The sequence below is a fragment of the Lottia gigantea genome (genome assembly GCF_000327385.1).
Source record: "Lottia gigantea unplaced genomic scaffold LOTGIsca_16, whole genome shotgun sequence".
In the NCBI taxonomy this organism is placed as follows: domain Eukaryota; kingdom Metazoa; phylum Mollusca; class Gastropoda; family Lottiidae; genus Lottia; species Lottia gigantea.
Window position 1 is genome coordinate 3370882 of NW_008707965.1, and position 21028 is coordinate 3391909.

At 34.7% G+C, this 21028-nt stretch overlaps 4 protein-coding genes across 4 annotated transcripts; 1 reads left to right on the forward strand and 3 right to left on the reverse strand.

The window, feature by feature from the left end:
* Window positions 1–1212: 1212 nt before the first annotated feature.
* On the reverse strand, window positions 1213–5232 carry LOTGIDRAFT_206174 (hypothetical protein). Its single transcript, XM_009051041.1, has 7 exons — window positions 5114–5232; window positions 4024–4845; window positions 3629–3978; window positions 3131–3258; window positions 2705–2865; window positions 2296–2390; window positions 1213–1986 (listed from the first exon to the last, which is right to left on the reverse strand). The coding sequence occupies exons 2-7, from the start codon at window positions 4742–4744 to the stop codon at window positions 1768–1770; spliced, it is 1674 nt and encodes a 557-aa protein (XP_009049289.1). The 5' UTR covers window positions 4745–4845; window positions 5114–5232; the 3' UTR covers window positions 1213–1767.
* Window positions 5233–8332: 3100 nt separating this feature from the next.
* On the reverse strand, window positions 8333–10211 carry LOTGIDRAFT_112785 (hypothetical protein; the record flags this gene model as incomplete). The annotated part of the gene is made up of 3 exons (XM_009051042.1): window positions 8333–8959; window positions 8999–9900; window positions 10097–10211. Coding segments are annotated over 3 exons (1644 nt in total), but the record flags the coding sequence as incomplete, so codon positions are not given.
* A 3108-nt stretch (window positions 10212–13319) lies between these two features.
* Window positions 13320–13493, reverse strand: LOTGIDRAFT_112805 (hypothetical protein; the record flags this gene model as incomplete). The annotated part of the gene is made up of 1 exon (XM_009051043.1): window positions 13320–13493. The coding sequence occupies one exon, from the start codon at window positions 13491–13493 to the stop codon at window positions 13320–13322; it is 174 nt and encodes a 57-aa protein (XP_009049291.1).
* A 1411-nt stretch (window positions 13494–14904) lies between these two features.
* Window positions 14905–17867, forward strand: LOTGIDRAFT_113208 (hypothetical protein; the record flags this gene model as incomplete). Its single annotated transcript, XM_009051044.1, has 3 exons — window positions 14905–15109; window positions 16200–16370; window positions 17266–17867. The coding sequence occupies 3 exons, from the start codon at window positions 14905–14907 to the stop codon at window positions 17865–17867; spliced, it is 978 nt and encodes a 325-aa protein (XP_009049292.1).
* Window positions 17868–21028: the final 3161 nt, after the last annotated feature.

Consider the following 21028-nt stretch of genomic DNA (forward strand, 5'->3'; position numbering starts at 1 on the left):
ACAGCGATAAAATGCGATTAAACCTTTCCTTTCTCAGAAATTTGTGATGGTAAATTTCATCTGAAATTATTATACAAAACTAATTGACTTCAATAGTATAAGCTGTTGTTGTTAATATTGTAAAGTATTTTTTGGCCAGGAATGTTTATCAGGAAATGGAAATGGTGTAACTGTGCAACGTGTTGCTAGGATGTCGGAGCATGCTCACTCTTTTAAACAATTGATGTCACTCTGAAATTACAATTTTGTTTGTTTATATTTTAGGGCATATTTAGGCCATTATAACACCATTCAACCACGCCATTATATTATATATTTATTAGTCAAGCATGTTTACAGGTTGGACGCCAGTTCACCACTGACTCCAGGTACACATCTGTATATTTGGGCATGCGCACTTACATTTATGACATTGACAATATTTCTTCAGAATTTTGGTCTAAAAATAATACCTTGTGCAAGTCACAATTACCCTCGTGGCCGGAGTCAAATCTTTTTTATTATCATTTTCCCAGTCTTATGTTATTGTATTTCTTTTGTCTTCTGTTTTCCGTCCATTATTTTGTATATTTATGTTTTTTTATTTATTTATTTGCTGAAGTAAATTTTTTTAAACTGATCTTTGTTCTGATATTTAAGCGGTTTCTAGATTCTTTATGTGAATCAGGGACACTTATATCATCAATTTTCAATCAGATGTTTGTGATCCTTGCAATTCCACTAAAAATAAACGTTTGTTGACGACACTATCGCAAAACTGCAATTGATATATATAAAGACTTTTGCGATAGTCATGTCATTAAATGCTTAGTTTAAGTGGAATTGCTGGAACCACAGACATCTGATTGAAAAAAGTACATCATCTCTGGAATATAACTGGGAGACGCCAGTGGCTCAGTGAGTTAGACTTGCTGTTCAAGGGTTCAAACCCAGCATAGGTCGAGGTAATACCTTCAAATTTTTCAACCCGGTTTCCCCGTCAGTGATGCAGATAAGAGGGGCTGAGATGGAAAAAGCGTCTAGTCATTTGAATGGGACAATAAACCGAGACCCCGTGTGCTACAGGCTGTGTATGTTAAAGATCCCTCCTCAGTTGGAAATCGAAAAAAGAGCAGGCTAATGCCACTGTCCTGGCCAAATTCCCTCATTGCACCCTGCATGGCATTGCCCATCTTCATTAGCCCACATGGTGCAGAAAAGTAAGACTTAAAACTCCATTTCATTTTTTTCTGGAATAAATTCCGAGTTAGGTGATGTCTTGTGTTTCTATAAACCAATAAACAAACAATAATACAACTTTTTGTAAATAATGACCTTGTAATGCAACTGGAGCCACTGACATACATAGAAGCTTCCAGACTCCTGAATTAAACATTAACCTCCGTGTGGAGCAAGCTGGCATATTTATAGATCATGAACTGGACAGCTCTTGCTGCCTTCTTTGCAAAACTTTCCTCATTGCACACCAAGTGGCATTGCCTGTCCAAATGAGATGTATCCTGAACAATTAAGTTGTAAAGAAAATACTTTATGTTGGTGTATAAGACACATTGGACATGAAACAATCTATTCACACACATTTCTCATTTATATACAGTGTTACTATTCAATTTTTACCCTCTAGTGAATCTGAAACACTCTTATCAAAGTAAATAATGTGCACCTCTTCCTGATACATTTGGGTACTTCTCTGATCCTAATTTGCTGTTGAAATTTCATCATTAAGTAGTTAAAGATTTTGGAGATCATAATCTGATACACAACCGTCTATTGAATAAGTTTAGTTATAAATTCTACAGAATCTTTGTTTTTCAAGACACGAGGCACTTTATACTGATTGAACGAAGCTGAGGTGGTTTCTAGGGAGAAATTACGTAGCCTGTGGAAACTGCCATCTTGAACACAGTGGATTCTGATTGGTCCAATGCTGCCTTTCTTGCGAAACGATGAATACACATAAGATATTGCACATAAATTATCATCCAGCTGAAAAATAAAATTTAAAAAAAATTTATTCATCTGAAGCAAGGGGCAAAAATGGAAACAGGAATATTCTAGATACTTGCGATTCATATCTCTTTCACAGTAATCATCTCATGCTTTTTAAAGCTGCAATATCCTTAAAATTTTTCACTTTCCTATGTACATGTATATAGAAAATATCTTACGAGCAAAGAAGCAAGGTCACAGAATTGTGCTTAAAGATTATACTAAAAAATCCATTGAGGTAGCCATGAAATGGGTCAAATAACCACTGTGAATCAAAGTTGTACAGAATGACAATTTCTCTATTACCTGTTTAGCCAGTTGTTGACATCGTTGTTCATTTATTGATTCATCAGATTTAAACTCGATAAAAACATGATAACATGGACTAGGAGAGGTGTCAACTACAATAAAAATATTTTAAATGTCATAAACTTTCTCTCTGAGCCAGTCTCCTTGAAGTGCGGGAACAAATAAGGGGTAGATTGACCTAGGGGGTCAAATGTCTATTTAGGTAAAGGTGTGTTCAAAAATTGTGGAAGCGGCATTAGAATTGGGTTACAAATTACATTTCTGATCACTGGTCAAAAACCATTCTGTCGGCATCATCAAGATAATAGGATTGCGCATATAATATATCTATTTTACATATTAAATTTTCAGAATGTCCGTCAGGGCAGCCGAAATGTCTGGGAATGAATCCCCAATCAAACTTTACCTGAAGTATGTATGTTCAGTTGATCTGAGACTAAGATACTCTCACAACAGCAGTAATCAACCAGATCTAAACCTTGTGAACTCTCTAGAGTTTCATTCAATACTTTATAAAATACAGCTTCCGATGTCTTCTCCCCTCTTACACTCAAAAACTGACCTTGTCTGGAAAAATTACAAAAAATTCCTGATGATAAACATGGGGCAATAAATTCAGTGATGGTCCCAGCTCTCTCAGACTGAGGGCACATTGGTGGGCAAATTGACATAATAAGGGTGGGGACAACTGTCTAGGTTGAGGAAGTGCATAGAGGCATGAAGCGTCTGAGAGGGTTCTCATACTCATAAGCTCACTAGGTGCCCTCTTCTGTTTATTTTCAGAGTTGTCAGATTTAATAAGGAGTGAAAATAAAAAGAGAAAATAGCCTACCTATATAAGAACTCGATAACAGGACACTGGTTATAGAACTGTTTAACTCTAACAACATCACCAAATCTATACCGATATAAACATGTTGGATTGGTGATGACTAACTCATAGCTCTCTCCTTCTTTTACCTGAATATAGACAATTGGGTTGACTTGCATATATATGCCATTGTCTTGACAAAATTTCTAATATTGCAGACTGCTCTAGTTTCAGGTATATTTGAAGGAATTATGCGATTTTGTACAGTTCTAGTAATTCTGAAGCTTATTAACATATACCGTATTTACATATACTGTGTTAACATAAACCGTATTCAAGACCTTAAATAAACCCCTATAGGAAAGTTGTTTTCCATATTGTATTTTGTTACTTATACATTAGTCTAGTTTGTGCCAATTAAAAAATATTATAATTCTAATCAATTTTTATGCTTAGAATGACGGTTCTCTAGTCTTTATTCCATAATGATCACTCTCTCTCTTGTTTTAAAATTCTTACCTGATTCATTAAAAGAGTATCTGGTTGATCCAGATCACAATCTGCTATTGGAATAAACTCGTAGAACTGTACCGTGGGGATCAACATATATTTACTAGGGTATTCCCTCGGCCAGATATTGATCCCTAACAAACCCTCTGTAGCTGCGTAGATTGGGGAATACAACGGAATCCCCTTTAAATACGTTTCTCGTAATTTTGTCGCGTAAAGTTCAAACGATCCTGAATCTGCTCCTATTACTAAGTTACACTCTGGCCAGATTCTTTTCATTAATCCTGTCGGTCCGTCTTTCTTCGCTTCCTTCAGTTCCGCAGCACGTTGAGGATCTGGTTTCAGTACCGCAGTCAATTCTCGTCACACAGCTTCGTCAATTTTAAGTGATTTCTTGATCTGACCTTTTTCAATGTCATTCACAAGGTCATCCCAATGATTTTCTAACGACACAAATGAGTTATAAACAATGGATGAAAAGTTTGCTTCGATCATTCCTAAATTGCGTTCTTTCAACCCGAATAATAGATGAAGATACAACGCCTCAGGTTCGTTCAAGACCTTGTAGGCTGGAATCGGTGTTGTGTACATGAATAGAACACTTTTAGAGTTGGACGGTGAGGATGAATTCGGTCCAATTTTTATTCCAGAATCCGACTCCCTCCATTTAATAGGATCATAGAAAAATTTCAGATGTTTTTGGAATCTGTTTGACTTTGGAAAAAATTCTGTCATAAGATGAAACAGAAGTGAGATGCCATCGAGGAAAAATAGCGCCTGCTGTCTTTTCACCATTGGTATGATGTTGCTGTTGCCAGACGTTCCTGACGTCACGGCAAATATCACGGGCTGGTTTGATGTCATTATTTTTGTCTCCCCTTTCATCATTCGCTCCACGTATGGTTTATAATGATCATATCGCGTCAAGGGATGGTACGATTTAAAATCCGCTACACTGTTCACTTTAGAAAAGTTATATTTTTTCCCATACTCTGTCTCAGCATTCAGTGCCAATTGATCAAATAAAAATTTCTCTTGAATCTTCATAACATTTTTAGAATTTTGCACCAGTTTATTTTGACGATATCTTCCAAATAAGGTCAGAAGCTTTTTGAAAAAATACATCTTCGCTGCAAGGGAAAATTGGATGGAGTTGTCTACCTTCTTTGTTTGAAAATCTATGAACAATATCAGAGCTCCTAAACATACAACCACCAGGGTTAAAACTGAAATAGAAAAAGGTCATTGTTCAATGCACAAGGCCCAACAGAAAATTCAGACAGTAGCACACACTATTTGAGCATTGATATGGAACAAATCTAGGACAATTCAAAACTGGGACAATCTTTGTTTTGGGACAGAATTTAGTACTACTATATAATAAACATTCAAGCCTTATCTCTGCATGTTAATATTAATTTTCACGGTCTCAAATAAATGTGATTTGGGCCTAGGCTAGGGCCTAAGATTTCCAAACTCCAAGATAGGCCCTACCTATGTACACTCTGGAGAGGCACTTTAATAGAAGAAGCAGCCTACACTATAATTATCATTCTTTGCCTGAGGACGACAGCAGAAACAGAACGAAACATTGCATACAACCTTAATCTGTGATTGTTGTTCCATAAAGATGTGTCTATATACACATTGAACATTTATTAGCTAACCAACTAAACATCTTAGTGAGCACCTTTCAACAGATGACTTTAATATAATCACTAACACCCATTTTAAGATTACCTTTGTTTATCTGTTCTCACTGAATATTATTAGTAAACCAACTAAACATTTCGTGAACACCTTTCAACAGATGACCGTTATATAACCATTAAAACCCACTGTGACGAAAACACCCAAGTTACCCTAGATTTACCGTTATGTGCTCACCAGGATAAATAATGAGCACCGTAACATATTCAAACGTCTAAAAGCAGATCAGGCTTTTAGTACATTACCTGTGATTATAACGAGCATCTTTTAAAATATTTGAACCTCAAAAGTCATTCAAAATTTTTCATTTTCCGGGGCCACTTCCTTCTCGCAGTCGATGAAGCCGAATTAACTAGTGTCGCGTCAAATTGGATTCGGACTTTACATTCACTTTTCAATGATCTTAATGAACCTCCATACAGCCGTGAAGTTTTCTCTCACTTGTTCTGTAATACTTTGCAAATACGCGTAAGTTTTTAATTCATCACAATCTAGCTTGAATCCTTGAGGTCAAGAGGGAGGTGGTTGCGGACGAATGTAGGGTAAAACAGGGCAATTCCGTCAACCTCTCCGAAATCATATAGAGGAGAGTAAAATCTTGCATATTTAAAAGGGTCGCCTTTCAAGTGAAGAAATTTGCCTTACTCATTTGGTCTTGCATATATCTCAAATAGTCACCTTTGCGCTTTCTTTCAATGAGTAAACTTCTATAGATTTCCAAGCTTGCCCCAGAGACTAAGGGACAATGAAATAACCAAGAGGTTTATTATGTTGGCGAACCAATAAAAAAAAACAACACCAGAGAATATAGTAATAATTCATCTCAATAAATAATAAATTAAAAATTTAAAAAAAAAAATAATATGTTTACATCTAGATCAAGATTAAAGATTAAATAAATAGGTTTTATAGTAAATATCACAAAATAGCTTGATATCGAATTGTTTACAATCCATATTTTAATTTAACAAACTGTGGGCCATATCATCAGTCAAATTTTTTTTCAAAAGTGACACACCTGGGGCCTTATTCTTGAAAACTTAACTTAAGATGATTTATAGTGTTCCAGTCATCTGATTTGTTATTTGTTATCCAATCAGATAACTGTATTTCTTATCTGGATTTTGTTTAAGTAAAGTTTTGGACAATATAGAATTACGAAGGCAGAGAAGTGGACAATGGGGCTTTGTTGCTATCGATACAAAAGCAACAAAAAAATTCCACCCACCCCCATGAAAAAGTTACAGGGTAACAAATCAGTACCAGCCCCAAAATTAAATCACTGAATATTATTAGAGCACCCCCTTCTTTTTTCTCTATAAGTTATAGCCCATTCACCACATTGTTTGGTGTAAAGGGAGGGGGCTTAAGTTTCTCAAGCAATGTGTTCACAGATAAAGTAATACTGTACGCAACTCCCCCTACCTCTTTATCTACAATAAATAATAAACCCAATTGACAAACCCAAATACCGGACAAATTGAGTCCAACAGAATCGTTCTTGATCAGGGCACCATCGAAATATACCCTTTACAGTGTACATAAGGTACATTTCAATTATGTACCCAAGGGAGAAATTGGTGATCCTCTGTTTGAGAACAAACCTAGAGCTCTAGTCAGACATGACTGGTATATACAGTCAAATCAACAGTCTAGAGCTCTAGTCAGACATGACTGGTATATACAGTCAAATCAACAAGCCAGAGCTCTCGATAGACATGACTGGTATATACAGTCAAATCAACAATCTAGAGCTCTAGTCAGACATGACTGGTATATACAGTCAAATCAACAGTCTAGAGCTCTAGTCAGACATGACTGGTACATACAGTCAAATCGACAAGCCAGAGCTCTCGATAGACATGACCGGTATATACAGTCAAATCAACAATCTAGAGCTCTCGATAGACATGACTGGTATATACAGTCAAATCAACAATCTAGAGCTCTCGATAGACATGACTGGTATATACAGTCAAATCAACAATCTAGAGCTCTAGTCAGACATGACTGGTAAATACAGTCAAATCAACAGTCTAGAACTCTAGTCAGACATGACTGGTAAATACAGCCAAATCAATAGGCTAGAGCTCTAGTCAGACATGACTGGTAAATACAGTCAAATCAACAATCTAGAGCTCTAGTAGACATGACTGGTATATACAGTCAAATCAACAATCTAGAGCTCTCGATAGACATGACTGGTAAATACAGTCAAATCTACAGGCTAGAGCTCTCGATAGACATGACTGGTATATACAGTCAAATCTACAGGCTAGAGCTCTCGATAGACATGACTGGTATATACAGTCAAATGAACAATCTAGAGCTCTCGATAGACATGACTCCCAACTACTTCAAAATAAAATTGTCTAAATTGAAGGCAATGAATATGCATGGAAGATATGATGCATGAATAAGACGCATGAAAAGATGAAATATACCTACATAGCCTATGATAAATAGCACAATCTCAATCGTGTTCAGTGAAATACGAAGTCCATCATTAAAATAAATAATCAAATAGAATTATAAACTACATACCCATACCAGTGTACCAGTAATAAATTAAATATTCATATATTAAGAGCGTGGAACTTTTTCAAGTTAATTTGCATAGATCTAATATAATAATAGATTTTATTTAAGTTAGCCCTGGAAACTTTTTGAAAGAATAGCTTAAGCCTAAACCAATCAAATATGTCTAGAACCTTTATGCTGGATATTGATTTTAAAGCCTTCTTTACAGAATGTAAAAGACAAATACTCAAAAGCCGTAAATAATCACGGTTATCAATTTTTTTTTTTTTCACACTATAGAATATACCAGTTGTGTTGGTTGTGAATAATGAAAGTAGTCATGAGTTCCGAATGTAACTCACAGACGCATTCGAAACTGATCACTATTCGTAATTACAACCATACGCGACTGGTGATCGTTAGGGTGTGCGGGCCCTTAAAGTAAATATTAGTCGGTGAAGTCAGAAATGATATGACAGACAATTATGAAATTCCATTATTAGGTTTTGGGCAGATTTTTTCTCTGAGTGATTCTCGAAACTGAATCATACCTTTTACGTCTTTCATTTTTAACAAATCAGAAAAGGAAAACAACTGAGCATTTTTCAGAGACAAGCTTGAATTAGATGATGCAGAGATGGATTGAATCATATCAAGGGATTTTTTAAAAGATTCAGTCATGGTGTCCTCCGCAGGGAAAATTTGGGCTGTCCACAAGGAGCATACCCCGTTATTTACTGCAGATTGGATTGACTGTATTCCCCAAGATTTTATCAAAGTTTCTAAATCTGATTTCATGAATGGTAATTTTAAAATTTCTTTCATCGGTACAGATTTTTTCAAATTGTCGTCAATTTGGAAAAAAACAGTTACAAACTTGGACAATGTTTCAGAACAGACTGGTACAGTGTGGATAAATAGATTGGATGGAATTTTCAGGATTTTGTCAGAAGTTTCCAAATACTGGCAATTACTCAAAATACTTCGCGAGCCCACTTCTACTGGAAGTTCAAAATGGCAGTATTCTAAAACTGAGTTGGACTGAATTAGGGACGAACTTAATAAAGAGGAATGCATCACGCAACTGTTTTCTGGGACGATACTATTCAGCTTTCGTTTCTTTTTGCGCGGGGAGCTCAAAACTTCCACCCAATCATTGAACACATCAGATTCGATTGCCACTTCTTTACGAAATATTTCGTCCTCACAAAAATGTTCCAAATATTCTTTTGTTGTGCCGATATGATTGAATTTTGATGCATTCATTATCAAGATGTGGATATCAGTGCCTTTTAGTTTTTCAAAAACTTTGAGCCGACATTCTGTTAGATTCTGAGTAATTTCACTGATATTGGAATTATATGTGATGTACTTGTCATTAGCTCGAGGGCCTAAAGCCTGTAAAAAATCTCCATAGGCATCAATCTCACAGGTCAACACGCCCAATTCTTTTTTCAGTTCTAACAGTTTCCGCACGACGTCTGCTCCAAAGAAGAAGGAACTATCAGTGTACACACATTTTCCGTTAACGGTGCACCCATCAGCGAAAGTATGAACCCCAGATTCTGCAAAAATGGCACTAGCTTCCAACATTCTCTCGTCAGACGGTTTTTGCAGAACTTCCAGACACTCTGCCTTAACGATATGTTTTGCAGAATTTATCTTGTTTGGTTCCTTGACAACATAAACTCCGTGAGTATTTCCTAATTTCATTGGAGACGGATGTGCCAAGGCTGTAAATCCAGAATCACTGACCTTCCAGTCGTCATGGCAATTTAAATTGAAAGTCAGCAAGACATCTGCACACGCTACTAAAACTCCTGCCGTCATTTTTTTAACAAACGGCCAATACCAAGCTAGGTTGACGTCCAACATTTGATAAATCGGGTTTCCATGAGGGACGGTTGTGAAAATTTTACCCAGAATGCTTGCACTGGGCATACGCTGACTCCAACCTCCCGCGTGATTGATCATTACACGCAAATTAAATAAATCATCCCCGAACTTCTTATGTAAGGTTTCCAAGGCTACCAATGTTGAGCCTCCATTTCCTGAAAAACAGATTTTTACAAATTTATTAAAAAATAATAAATAGTTACCTTCTTTGGTATTGTCTTTAATTGTGTCAAATGTTATGAAATCTTGACTACAAATAGATTGTTCGAGGGTTCCAGACTGAGCTTAACATTAGCATTGAACGCAATTTGATAAGTGTATTTCGAAAAAAAATATTGCTTAGGAACCTACCTATTTTAGCTCCAGGCGGGTCAGCAACAATGAACCAATCAACATCAAGAGGTAACTCATTCCGCGCTAATTTATTCTCTAGTTGGATCTCATAAGCCTCCTTCTGATTCTCATCCGCTGTTGTTATGACAACCACATCCCAGAATGGGTCATTCAAACTATTTTTACTCTTACCTTTAAAAAAATAAAACAAAGCTTAGCTTGTAAAGTAAATATTTAGATGACTAATATACAGATAGCTGAAATCGAGCTCTATCAGTTGGTAAAGTAAATATTTAGATGACTAATATACAGATAGCTGAAATCAAGCTCTATCAGTTGGTAAAGTAAATATTTAGATGACCATACAGATAGCTGAAATTGAGCTCTATCAGCTTGTGAAGTAGATATTTAGACTACTGTACAGATAGCTGAAATTGAGCTCTATTAGCTAGTAAAGTAGATATTTAGACTACTGTACAGATAGCTCAAATTGAGCTGTATCCGCTGGTAAAGTAAATACCGTACATGTATTTAGATGACCATACAGAAAGCTGAAATTGAGCTCTCTTTACCAAGATTATTGTAAATAACCCACCTCTAATCTTATCATAATCCTTTAAAAGATTATTCATAAACGTTGATATACCCGAAGATTGGCTTCTCTCCATCTTGAATCTTGAAGATGTTTCACCTTGACTTCCACGTTGAACACACTGAATGACTTGGTGTCAAATATTAATGACATTAAACCATTCTTTGATCACTGATCTGTTTTAATCACACTACAATACAATAAAACCATAGCTTGTGAGACATGATAACATACACCAACACAGCCGGTTCACAAAATGTCATACCACAAGAAATTAATGAAGGTAGTGGTCCTACTTTTCTGCACCATGTGGGCTAATGAAGACAATGCCATGCAGTGTGCAATGAGGGACATTAGGCATTAGTCTGCCCTTTTTTTGATTTCCAACTGTCAAGCAATCTGTAATATGCATAGCCCGTAGCACGCAAGGCCTCGGGTTCATTGTCCCATCTCAGCAACTAGACGCTTTTTCCATGTCATCCGAAGGTATAATCTCAACCTATGCGGGGATTGAACCCGTCTAACTCACGGAAATGAAATGAAGTGAATGGAGTTTTACGTCCTACTTTTCTGCACCATGTGGGCTAATGAAGACGGTCTAACTCATGGAGCCAAAGGCGTTGCAGAGAGGTACAAAGATACCATAAGGTGGGTAACAAAGGTCTAAGAATGCTTTAAAGCCAATGTGCACAGACTGACAAAAGTGAATGCCAAATTCATAGATGTCACATTTGAAGTGAGCTTATAAAAACTATGTTTGCTTCATTAAGTTTCCATGGCTCAACTGGACAGAGGAATTTTGGTATGTATTCAGAAAGTTAAATGGACACTACTGAAAATGGTTAAAAGAAGGTTTAAAAGGCTAAATTTCAAAACATGCACTGTGGCATATCATGGATAGTTTTTATAATAAGAAACTCTTTATTCTTCATGGGTCAGAATTAGGTTCACTTCACCAACGTCAGTGAGAACAGTGTTTTGATACAGATATCTCAAAGAATAATGATTTATATCATTAGGATATATACAATACGAAAGCTTTCAATTGACACAGTACTAATTTCTTCACTGGATACATTGATCAGTTTTAAGTCAACTGTAGCATAAATTGTAAAAACTAAAAAAAATGAATGGGAAAGTTCTACTTTTTGTATCTTTTGTGCTAATAAAATAAAATGTTTTTTTTATCTTACTGTTTGGGCCAATGAAATGAAATTAGTTTTATATCCTACTTTTCTGTACCTTATTGAACTAATGAACTGAAATCAAACAGTAGAATATATGTCTAGCCATCACTCCACACTACATCAAATGCTTTATCAAAATGACTAATGTTCATATGTCAAATACACCACAGACCAATATTATAATAAAATCATTAATGTCCATCTATCACTTAAACTGGAGACTTAGGAATAAAAGTCTCTAGCCATCACTCCACACTACATCAAATGCTTTATTAAAATCCTGCATCACAAGTTGGGTGACTTTGTTGCCACCAAAAACTGACGGATCAATTAAGAATCAAGTAACTACGATGAAATATGATGCTATAGAAAAGACTAACATACCCAATAAAAAAACCTGAGGTGAAAATGTCCTATAGAGAAGTTTATCTTTTACTACAATTGAATATTAAGCAATAAATCTAATTATTCAACATCTGATGTATATACTAACACCATGGTAACCAAATAGATCAATATTCTATAGTTTAATGTTGAAATATTCATTATGGTCTATTTAAAAAGGAGACCTTCAATATACATAACAAACGACTTATCCAACTTCAGTAGAAGAAGGTTAGTTGTCTGAAGATTGCATAGCGTGAAACTCCGAGCAACATGTTTTTTTTAGGTTCTGTTTTAATCGTTTTAATATCTCCATTTATATATAGGCTTATTGACATATTTTCACAAGTTAAAAAACTTGCTAGCTAGCAGGTATTCTGGCAACAGGTGCTTGTAATTGATCTGTTATGAATATCTTCTGTATTCATTGTATTTCAATCTACACACTGACCAATGCCTGGCCAGTCTCATTTCTTACTTCCAGACAAGTCTCAGTTTTTAAACCCAACATGTTTTTCTCATATAAGAGATCGGCCATGATGTCATAGATCATAGATCATGCATATCACGTGATGCACAACTTTAACAATTGTAAGAGTGATTTGTCCAACCAATTGTCCTACTCAAGTCATGCATGTGTTCTATTTTTAGCATATCGCGGCTAAGCTTAATTCTTCTATTGATTTTTTAACAATTGACAACATTTATATTCACTTTGTTTTAGTTTTTGTAATTAAATCTTATCTTTCAATAATTATTTACGATCTATAGAAAATTAAATGTGACTCTTATCCCTCCCAAGATAAATTCAATGAAAAGATAAAAAAAATATTTTATTCTTTGATACAGAGGTTGTTTTTGTGTCCAAATAACTTATATAAATATTCAATTACTTTGAATCATGTATTCAGTAAGAAGATAATTTCCTGACCTTCAGGTGTTTTATTTTGTTTTGAAATATTACTGTACTGGGTTTATCAAAGTAGGGTCAGAAAAACGAGGTTTGTGACTATGACACCTCGACAAAGTTGCTGCAGTTTGAATTAGGCCTCAACACTGTCCCCCCATTGTCATTGAGTCAGTCTGCCCTGCCCCCTACTTGTACCCCCAGTCCTGGGAGGCTGGTGCCACCACTGGAGCTTATCACATTCTGCAAATAGTATACATAGCTATGTAATTTGGTATACAGGCTATGTAATCTGGTATACAGGCTATGTAATTTGGTATACAGGCTATGTAATTTGGTATTCATGGCTATGTAAATTGGTATACGTGGCTATGTAATTTGGTATTCATGGCTATGTATGGCTATGTAATTTGGTATACAGGCTATGTAATTTGGTATTCATGGCTATGTAAATTGGTATACGTGGCTACGTAATTTGGTATTCATGGCTACGTATGGCTATGTAATTTGTTATACATGGCTATGTAAATTGGTATACATGGCTATGTAATTTGGTATACATGGCTATGTAATTTGGTATACATGGCTACGTAATTTGGTATACATGGCTAATTAATTTGGTATACATGGCTACGTAATTTGGTATACGTGGCTATGTAATTTGGTATACATGGCTATGTAATTTGGTATACATGGCTATGTAATTTGGTATAGATGGCTATGTAACTTGGTATACATGGCTATGTAATTTGGTATACATGGCTATGTAACTTGGTATACATGGCTATGTAATTTGGTATACGTGGCTATGTAATTTGGTATACAAGGCTATGTAACTTGGTATACATGGCTATGTAATTTGGTATACGTGGCTATGTAATTTGGTATACGTGGCTATGTAATTTGGTATACATGGCTATGTAACTTGGTATACATGGCTATGTAACTTGGTATACATGGCTATGTAATTTGGTCTTCATGGCTATGTAATTTGGTATAGATGGCTATGTAATTTGGTATTAATGGCTATGTAAATTGGTATACATGGCTATGTAATTTGGTATACATGGCTATGTAATTTGGTATACATGGCTATGTAATTTGGTATGCCAGTTTAAGATTTATTTCATTCATACCCTGCACAATTCGAAAGTTGTATCAAATATCAAATTATTTTCCACTATGTTCAACACCAATGGAGAAATTAATGATAGTCTGTAGTCTTTACGACAGTTTATATCGAAAACACTACACAGTTTCTGAATCCCCCAGAGTGTAACAAGTGAAGTGAAAGACCAAAATATGTCAAAATACATACCACTACAATGGCCCACTAACAAAACGTCAATTCAAGTGTTCAGAATTTGAAAATTTTGATGACTCCTTTGCTGTTGACACGAAGCTTTCGTCAACTGTAGTTTGTTTCCATCCAGATAATCCAAGTCAAGAATTACGCAAAACCTAAAGCCTAAAATTTGTCAATGAATTTTTTAATCGAGTCTAAATTTCAGAATTGGATTTCAGGAAATTTAGTACTGGAGAAATTAACTGTAGTCTGTAGTTAACTAGTTTGTTAAATAGAGTTTTCTCCCTTCGACCATGTAGTTATCATGGCTTATCAGTTATCTCTCCATTTTGTTGACATTAGATAATGAATTTTCAAGGTTTGCAGTGTTTAATACGAGGAGTGATAAAAACAGAACAAAGTAGACTTTGTCTGGGATTTTTTAGCAAAAATTTGGGATCCACAAGGAAGATGAGCTCCAGCAAGCCGTCGGTTTACATCACTCGCAGAGTTCCAGAATCAGGACCAGCCCTGTTGGCACCCTCCTGTCAGGTGGAGCAATGGAATAAAGATGATCCAGTGCCAAGGGAGGAATTATTGAAAAGAGTTCAGGGAAAAGATGCCTTGTTTTGTCTCCTGACTGAAAAAATAGATGAAGAAGTTTTGAAAGCTGCAGGTAGGCCCTAGGCCTAATTATGAGTTCTCAACACTTAAAGTTAAACTCATTGTAGTAATCTCCATGTGAAGAATAGCCTAATAGAACATGAAATTCGAGTCATAATATTTCATTATTACTTAGGTGTTTAGTGCTATAGGTATTAATTTTGACCCTTTTTCCAAGCCTTCAGTTTTCAGACGTAGGAAAGCTTATGCATATTTTGCTCAAACTATTTATAAGTGGTCTGTGGGGAGAGTAATCTAATCCTAGCTTCTCGTGCCTTGATAGTGGTAGAATAGAAGCCACACTGATAATGCATGGTCTTAATATATTTTGTAATGAAATTATAACTGAACTGTTATCATGTATAATAATATATAGAGGCTAACTAAGTATACAGGCCTTAAACTGCAAGATGACAGTAGACTAGGCCTACTAACCCAAATAGATAACATGAATTTATGCCAGAATCAATGATTGCTCAGTGTGTATCGAGGTAAAGATTGTCCCGATATGGTCCGTTATGAGTACATAAAAACCTATAGCCTATAAGGCCCATTAGTATCTAAGGTTAAAAGTAGACCCTTATTTGGTGCAATCTGAACTAGGGGTAAAGGTAGACCTTGGTCCTTGGTGAGTTTGGGTTTCATTTTACCTATTAGCCTACTATATGGTCTATACTTGCATTTCCGTCAATTGGTAAAAGTAGATTCATAGGTTCAATGTGAACCCTCTAGAGTTAAATAAGTAGATCTCATTCTTTTGTGTGGTACCATATAGCGTTTGCAGTCCCTTAAAAATATAATTTTTACTTCAAGATTTGAGGATAAATTCTAATTAACCACTTTTTGTTAAGTTGAAAGCATACTCCAGCATTGGATTAGATATGGCCTATTGTAGGGCCTAAAACTCCATTTCATCTTTTATTTCAGTTACAGTGCTGATGCATTAACCTTAAAAGTAACCCAAATATCAAATAGTATGTAAAACTCATTTCTTCTCCATTTTTTTTAGATTTACTGTTAAATGCGGTGATGTATTGACTTATAGAGTACCCCTAGTGTATCAAATAGTAGGGTGTAAAACTCCATTTCTTGTCTAATTCTAGGTCCCCAGTTGAAAGTAGTTGGTACAATGTCTGTAGGGTATGATCATATAGATTTAACAGCGTGTAAGAAATATAATGTTAAAGTTGGGTTCACGCCTGGAGTTTTGACCAACGCTGTAGCGGAATTAACAATGGCCTTGTTACTTACTACTAGTCGCAGGCTCAAGGAAGGTAAATGGAATTTTTTATTTGTTGTGTTATTGAACAATGTTTGGAGTTAATTTTCTTTATTTCAACCCATGTGTCTGTTTCTCTTCACATGATTATTTACTTTGAAAATGTGAACAAATTCACCGACAATATTTCCTAACGATGAATTGGATGATTGTCATTTTTCCTTGCAGTGGCAAGAGGGGTAATCTCCAAGACGCCTCCACTGCATTTTGAATTTAGTCTTGACAGTTGACCACCATAGAGTCAGTGTTCCCCCAATTTGTACTACCCTTTTCGGGAGGTTGGCGCCGCCACTGTTTTCTTGTAGTAGCATAGCCGAGTCTGGTATTGTTATTGCTAGGCAATTAGGTGCACTGAGTTTAAATCGTCAATCGTAAAGATAATGATGCCACATCTAGTGCTTTTGAGGATCTAATTTATGCTTTCACATCCTATTTTAAATCATACCCATTTTAGCACAAGCATCATTGAGCTAATAATACCCTTAATTTTAAAGATGGTGAATGTTAGATATACTGAATTGATGTGAAAATTTGTCAGTGTCAGATGATTCTGTTTTTAGATAAATGATTATTGTCTGAGTATGAGAATTTAAATATCAGCCTCAATATAGTACTGATAGTCTTAGAATGACTTTCTGTTGATAAAAATATAAACATAAGCACACATAATGTCTTCAAAATTTGTTTTTACAGAGGACAGTTTTCAGCCAAAATTTGTGACTTTTGTGGGTTGAAATTTCTAGGAGAGAAATGTGTTTCTTTTCAATGTAAACTTTCAAAATAGTATATTTTTATATCAACCCATAGACATTCTAAGACTATCAGTACTATTTTGAGACTGATATTCCAATTGTCCTAAAAATATCGATTATTTAATTGTTATATTTCAGCCATGGCGGCTGTTGCAAATGGAACATGGGGAACTTGGAAACCAATGTGGCTGTGTGGACCCGGTCTAGATGGCGCCACTGTTGGAATTGTAGGCTTGGGTCGAATTGGCTTTACGATAGCACAATGTCTTCGACCATTTGGGGTTGCAAAGATTCTGTATAGTGACAAATTTGAAAATCCACATGCTTCAGAAGTTGGGGCAACTTATGTGTCTAAGGACGAACTTTTAGCCAACTCTGATTTTGTTCTTGCAACGTGCGCTCTGACAGAAGAAACAAAAGGAATGTTCAACAAAGATTTATTCAAGAAAATGAAAAAATCTGCCATTTTTATAAACACCAGTCGTGGAGGCGTGGTTAATCAGGAAGATTTATACGAGGCGTTAAAATCGGGAGAGATTGGTGCCGCAGGTCTTGATGTTACCACCCCTGAACCTCTACCCACAGATAGTCCCCTACTGACTCTTGATAACTGTGTAGTCTTGCCCCACATTGCTAGTGCCACTGATAAAACACGATCCGCCATGTCCGAACTAACAGCCAAAAATATCTTAGCTGCATTGAATGGTACAGAAATGCCGACTGAAGTCAAAAATGATTAAAACTGTAAAGTTAAAGTATGAATTATGCATTTTAATGATGAAAGAATGTTGATTTTGTAATAAAAAATATATAGATTATAATGTTTGCTCTCAATCTGAAGGTCTAAGGTTCGATCCCAGTAGGTCTTTATTCAAGATGAAACCCACAGGTTTTTAAACAGATTCTCCAGGCCAGTGATGCAGGCAAACGTTATAGTCACGCAGGTTGTACATTTAAAATAGGCACCAAGCAGGGTATGCTTACTCTTGTAGACACCTGACACCACTTTTCATTGTGAAATACTCACTTACGATTGATATACTTCCTCATGTGAAAAGTTTTATTAGCTGACAATATGTTTTGGATTTTGGGTTTCGTTTCGGGTTTTGGATCGTCAGTACTTGGGGTTGTTTTTTTGTTGTGAAATATTATTGGCTATGTAATAAAACACATTTTTAGGTTTCATACGGATTTATTGTCCATAATTTTACAAATACAAAAAAATTGCATTCATCTTGGATATTGCATTTTTACAGGAGAAAAAGTTGAAAACAATTTACATGTTGAAACATTACATATATATATATACCAGACATGTCTGACTTTAATAAATTATTGTCCGGTTGATAAATTATATTTCGGGACAAGAGCATTCGAACACTGAAATGACAAACTATTTTCCCATGTCTTCGTTTTTGTGTCAAATTTCATACACTTTCCTACTGTCACAGAAATTTTATTATTAGAATTTTTGGAATTTCTTACAGAATAGTGCCCTGCACAAATACATCTTATCTTTGCATAAATTTTATATTTCTAATAATTTCTAACAAAGTGTTTCCATGGAAACTTGAACACATATACCCTTCATATTTAAAGAGACCTTAGAGTTATAAAGTTTGAGATTAAGATTTTAGATAATAATACATTATATACATAGGACATGCTGACACAAATATCATACCTCTAGTATATCATCATAGAAATGATCTTTCATTGGTTAATAGGTGAGCTTAAGAGGGATGGACCAATCAGATTCATTGAAATCAAATTGATACTCAAGAGAGAACTCTGAAAACTAACCAATCAGATGAGTTAAATAACAACTTTTGAAAATCAAGATTTAAATAATTTACTTTTCATTGGTCATAAATTTATAGAGTATCCACCAATCAAAACATTGGAATATATCAAGAGATATGATATTTATGTCAGGTTACCCCTGGTTTTCAAACAAATACATTCTAGCACTATACTAACTCAAAACACAAATATTATTTTTCAAAAAAAATTTGAATATTGGCAAAAAACAATAACAATTTCCACTCAACATACAAAAAACAATATGTTGAAAATTATGGCGATGACTTTAAAAATGAAATAAGTAAAAATTATGGTGGTTTAAGTCCTTTTAAGCAGTTTTTTTCAGCGTATATCAAATCGCACACAATTTCATTCATTTACTTATTCTTTCATTCATCAATTGAATATTTCATTCATTCATTCCTTTACTGTATCATCCATCACTCACTCAATCATTCATTCATTCATCTTGTGAACACTTATTATAATTTATTAAGAAAAATTAAATAAAACTCAAAAAGAAATACTGAGTAACCTTTCAGATAATACATTGAGAAAAGACTGCGAGCTCACACGGTCAACTTTACAAATTAATGACCAAATTTTTGAAATATTTTGAGTTGGAAAATAATCAAGAATCGAAAAAGTATCAAATTTATTCCAATGTCTGAATTATAAAAGATTTCATGTTTCTGTTTTTCTGAATTAATCATAGCATTGTCGTGTCCTTTTCCAATTTTATAATCACTGTATCAAAAAATTATTGGCAATAATGGTTCCTATCATGTTTAGATTTTCATGCAAAATGCTAACTGTTGCAGAAGTGAATTCAGATAACATCTTTGGTAAAAATATCATTAAAATTAACCAACTGAGCTCTGTTTAGACAAAATAAATACAGGTTTTTTTATTTTAATTCTTAAATTCTCCACACCTGTCCTTCAAAACATTAAACAAGCAATATTTGTTGTAGGTCTGGAACTTTTCCATTTTAAATCTCACACCAACAACAAATTTTAATCAGGTTTAAGATGCGAGAGTCAGGTTTTTTCTTTGGTTAAATATGGTTTGTGGTTATATTTTTAATTTTGATTTTATTCTGTATAAGATATTAAAAGGATTAATTGCACTAATTAGTTTACTAATATTAATGAGCCTGGGACATTGTTCTTAAACGATAAAATTGAGGATTGACTAATTTTGGATTGTATTTTGTTGAAACATTGTAATATTTAGACCGAAGGTTGATGGATTTGTGGGAAACCAGGTTTTATCAGATGATGAAACTTTAACCATTTCTCATACAACATTTCAAAAACATCTTGAGGCCTTGAAATGGTCAAACTTGGTATTACTGAAACTGGTCTTTTTTGTAAAAATTAAATGTTGATGTTCTCCTGAAAGTCTGACTGTTTAGAGTTGTAATGGTAGTTTCCTAAAATTTCAAAGTCCTCAAAGACGCCCCAAAAATTGTTGTAGTTCTAAAATTAATTTGCATAAATTAAAAAATCAATGAGCAGCCATCAACCTTAAAATTGCATATTTTAAAAATGTTGAATTTGATATGTGGTTATTAAGAAGTTTAAGAAGAAAAACAGAAAAATAAACTAAAATGGAGGTCAACAGATAAAAATACTGATCAGAATGAAAATATACATAAAATGGATGTTATGATACCAGTATAGAATGAGAAAGTCTCTATACGGTCGCAGATTCAAGTTTCAAGAGGATAGATGACAAAATGAGAATTTGTACAAATTTAAGGATCCTTTTTCAGGGAAGAAGATTAAACCCATCAGATAATCAGAGCTATAATCACAATAAGACATTTCACAAAGTTTCACTTTTATCGTCTTGTTTTTTGGTCCTACACTGCATGCACGAACAAGATTTTCAAGGAAGAATTCCGCAAAAACTTCAAATCATTACAGTCTTTTGATTGGTTAATCACTAAAATAAATTTTGAATTAACCAATCAGATGACTTTATTTCTTATAAGCGTTAAGTTTTTGTCAAAATTGACACAATATGTTTCAAAACATATCTTAATAATCACAATAATATCCACCATGGCTTCAAATGCACCAGATATGATGTC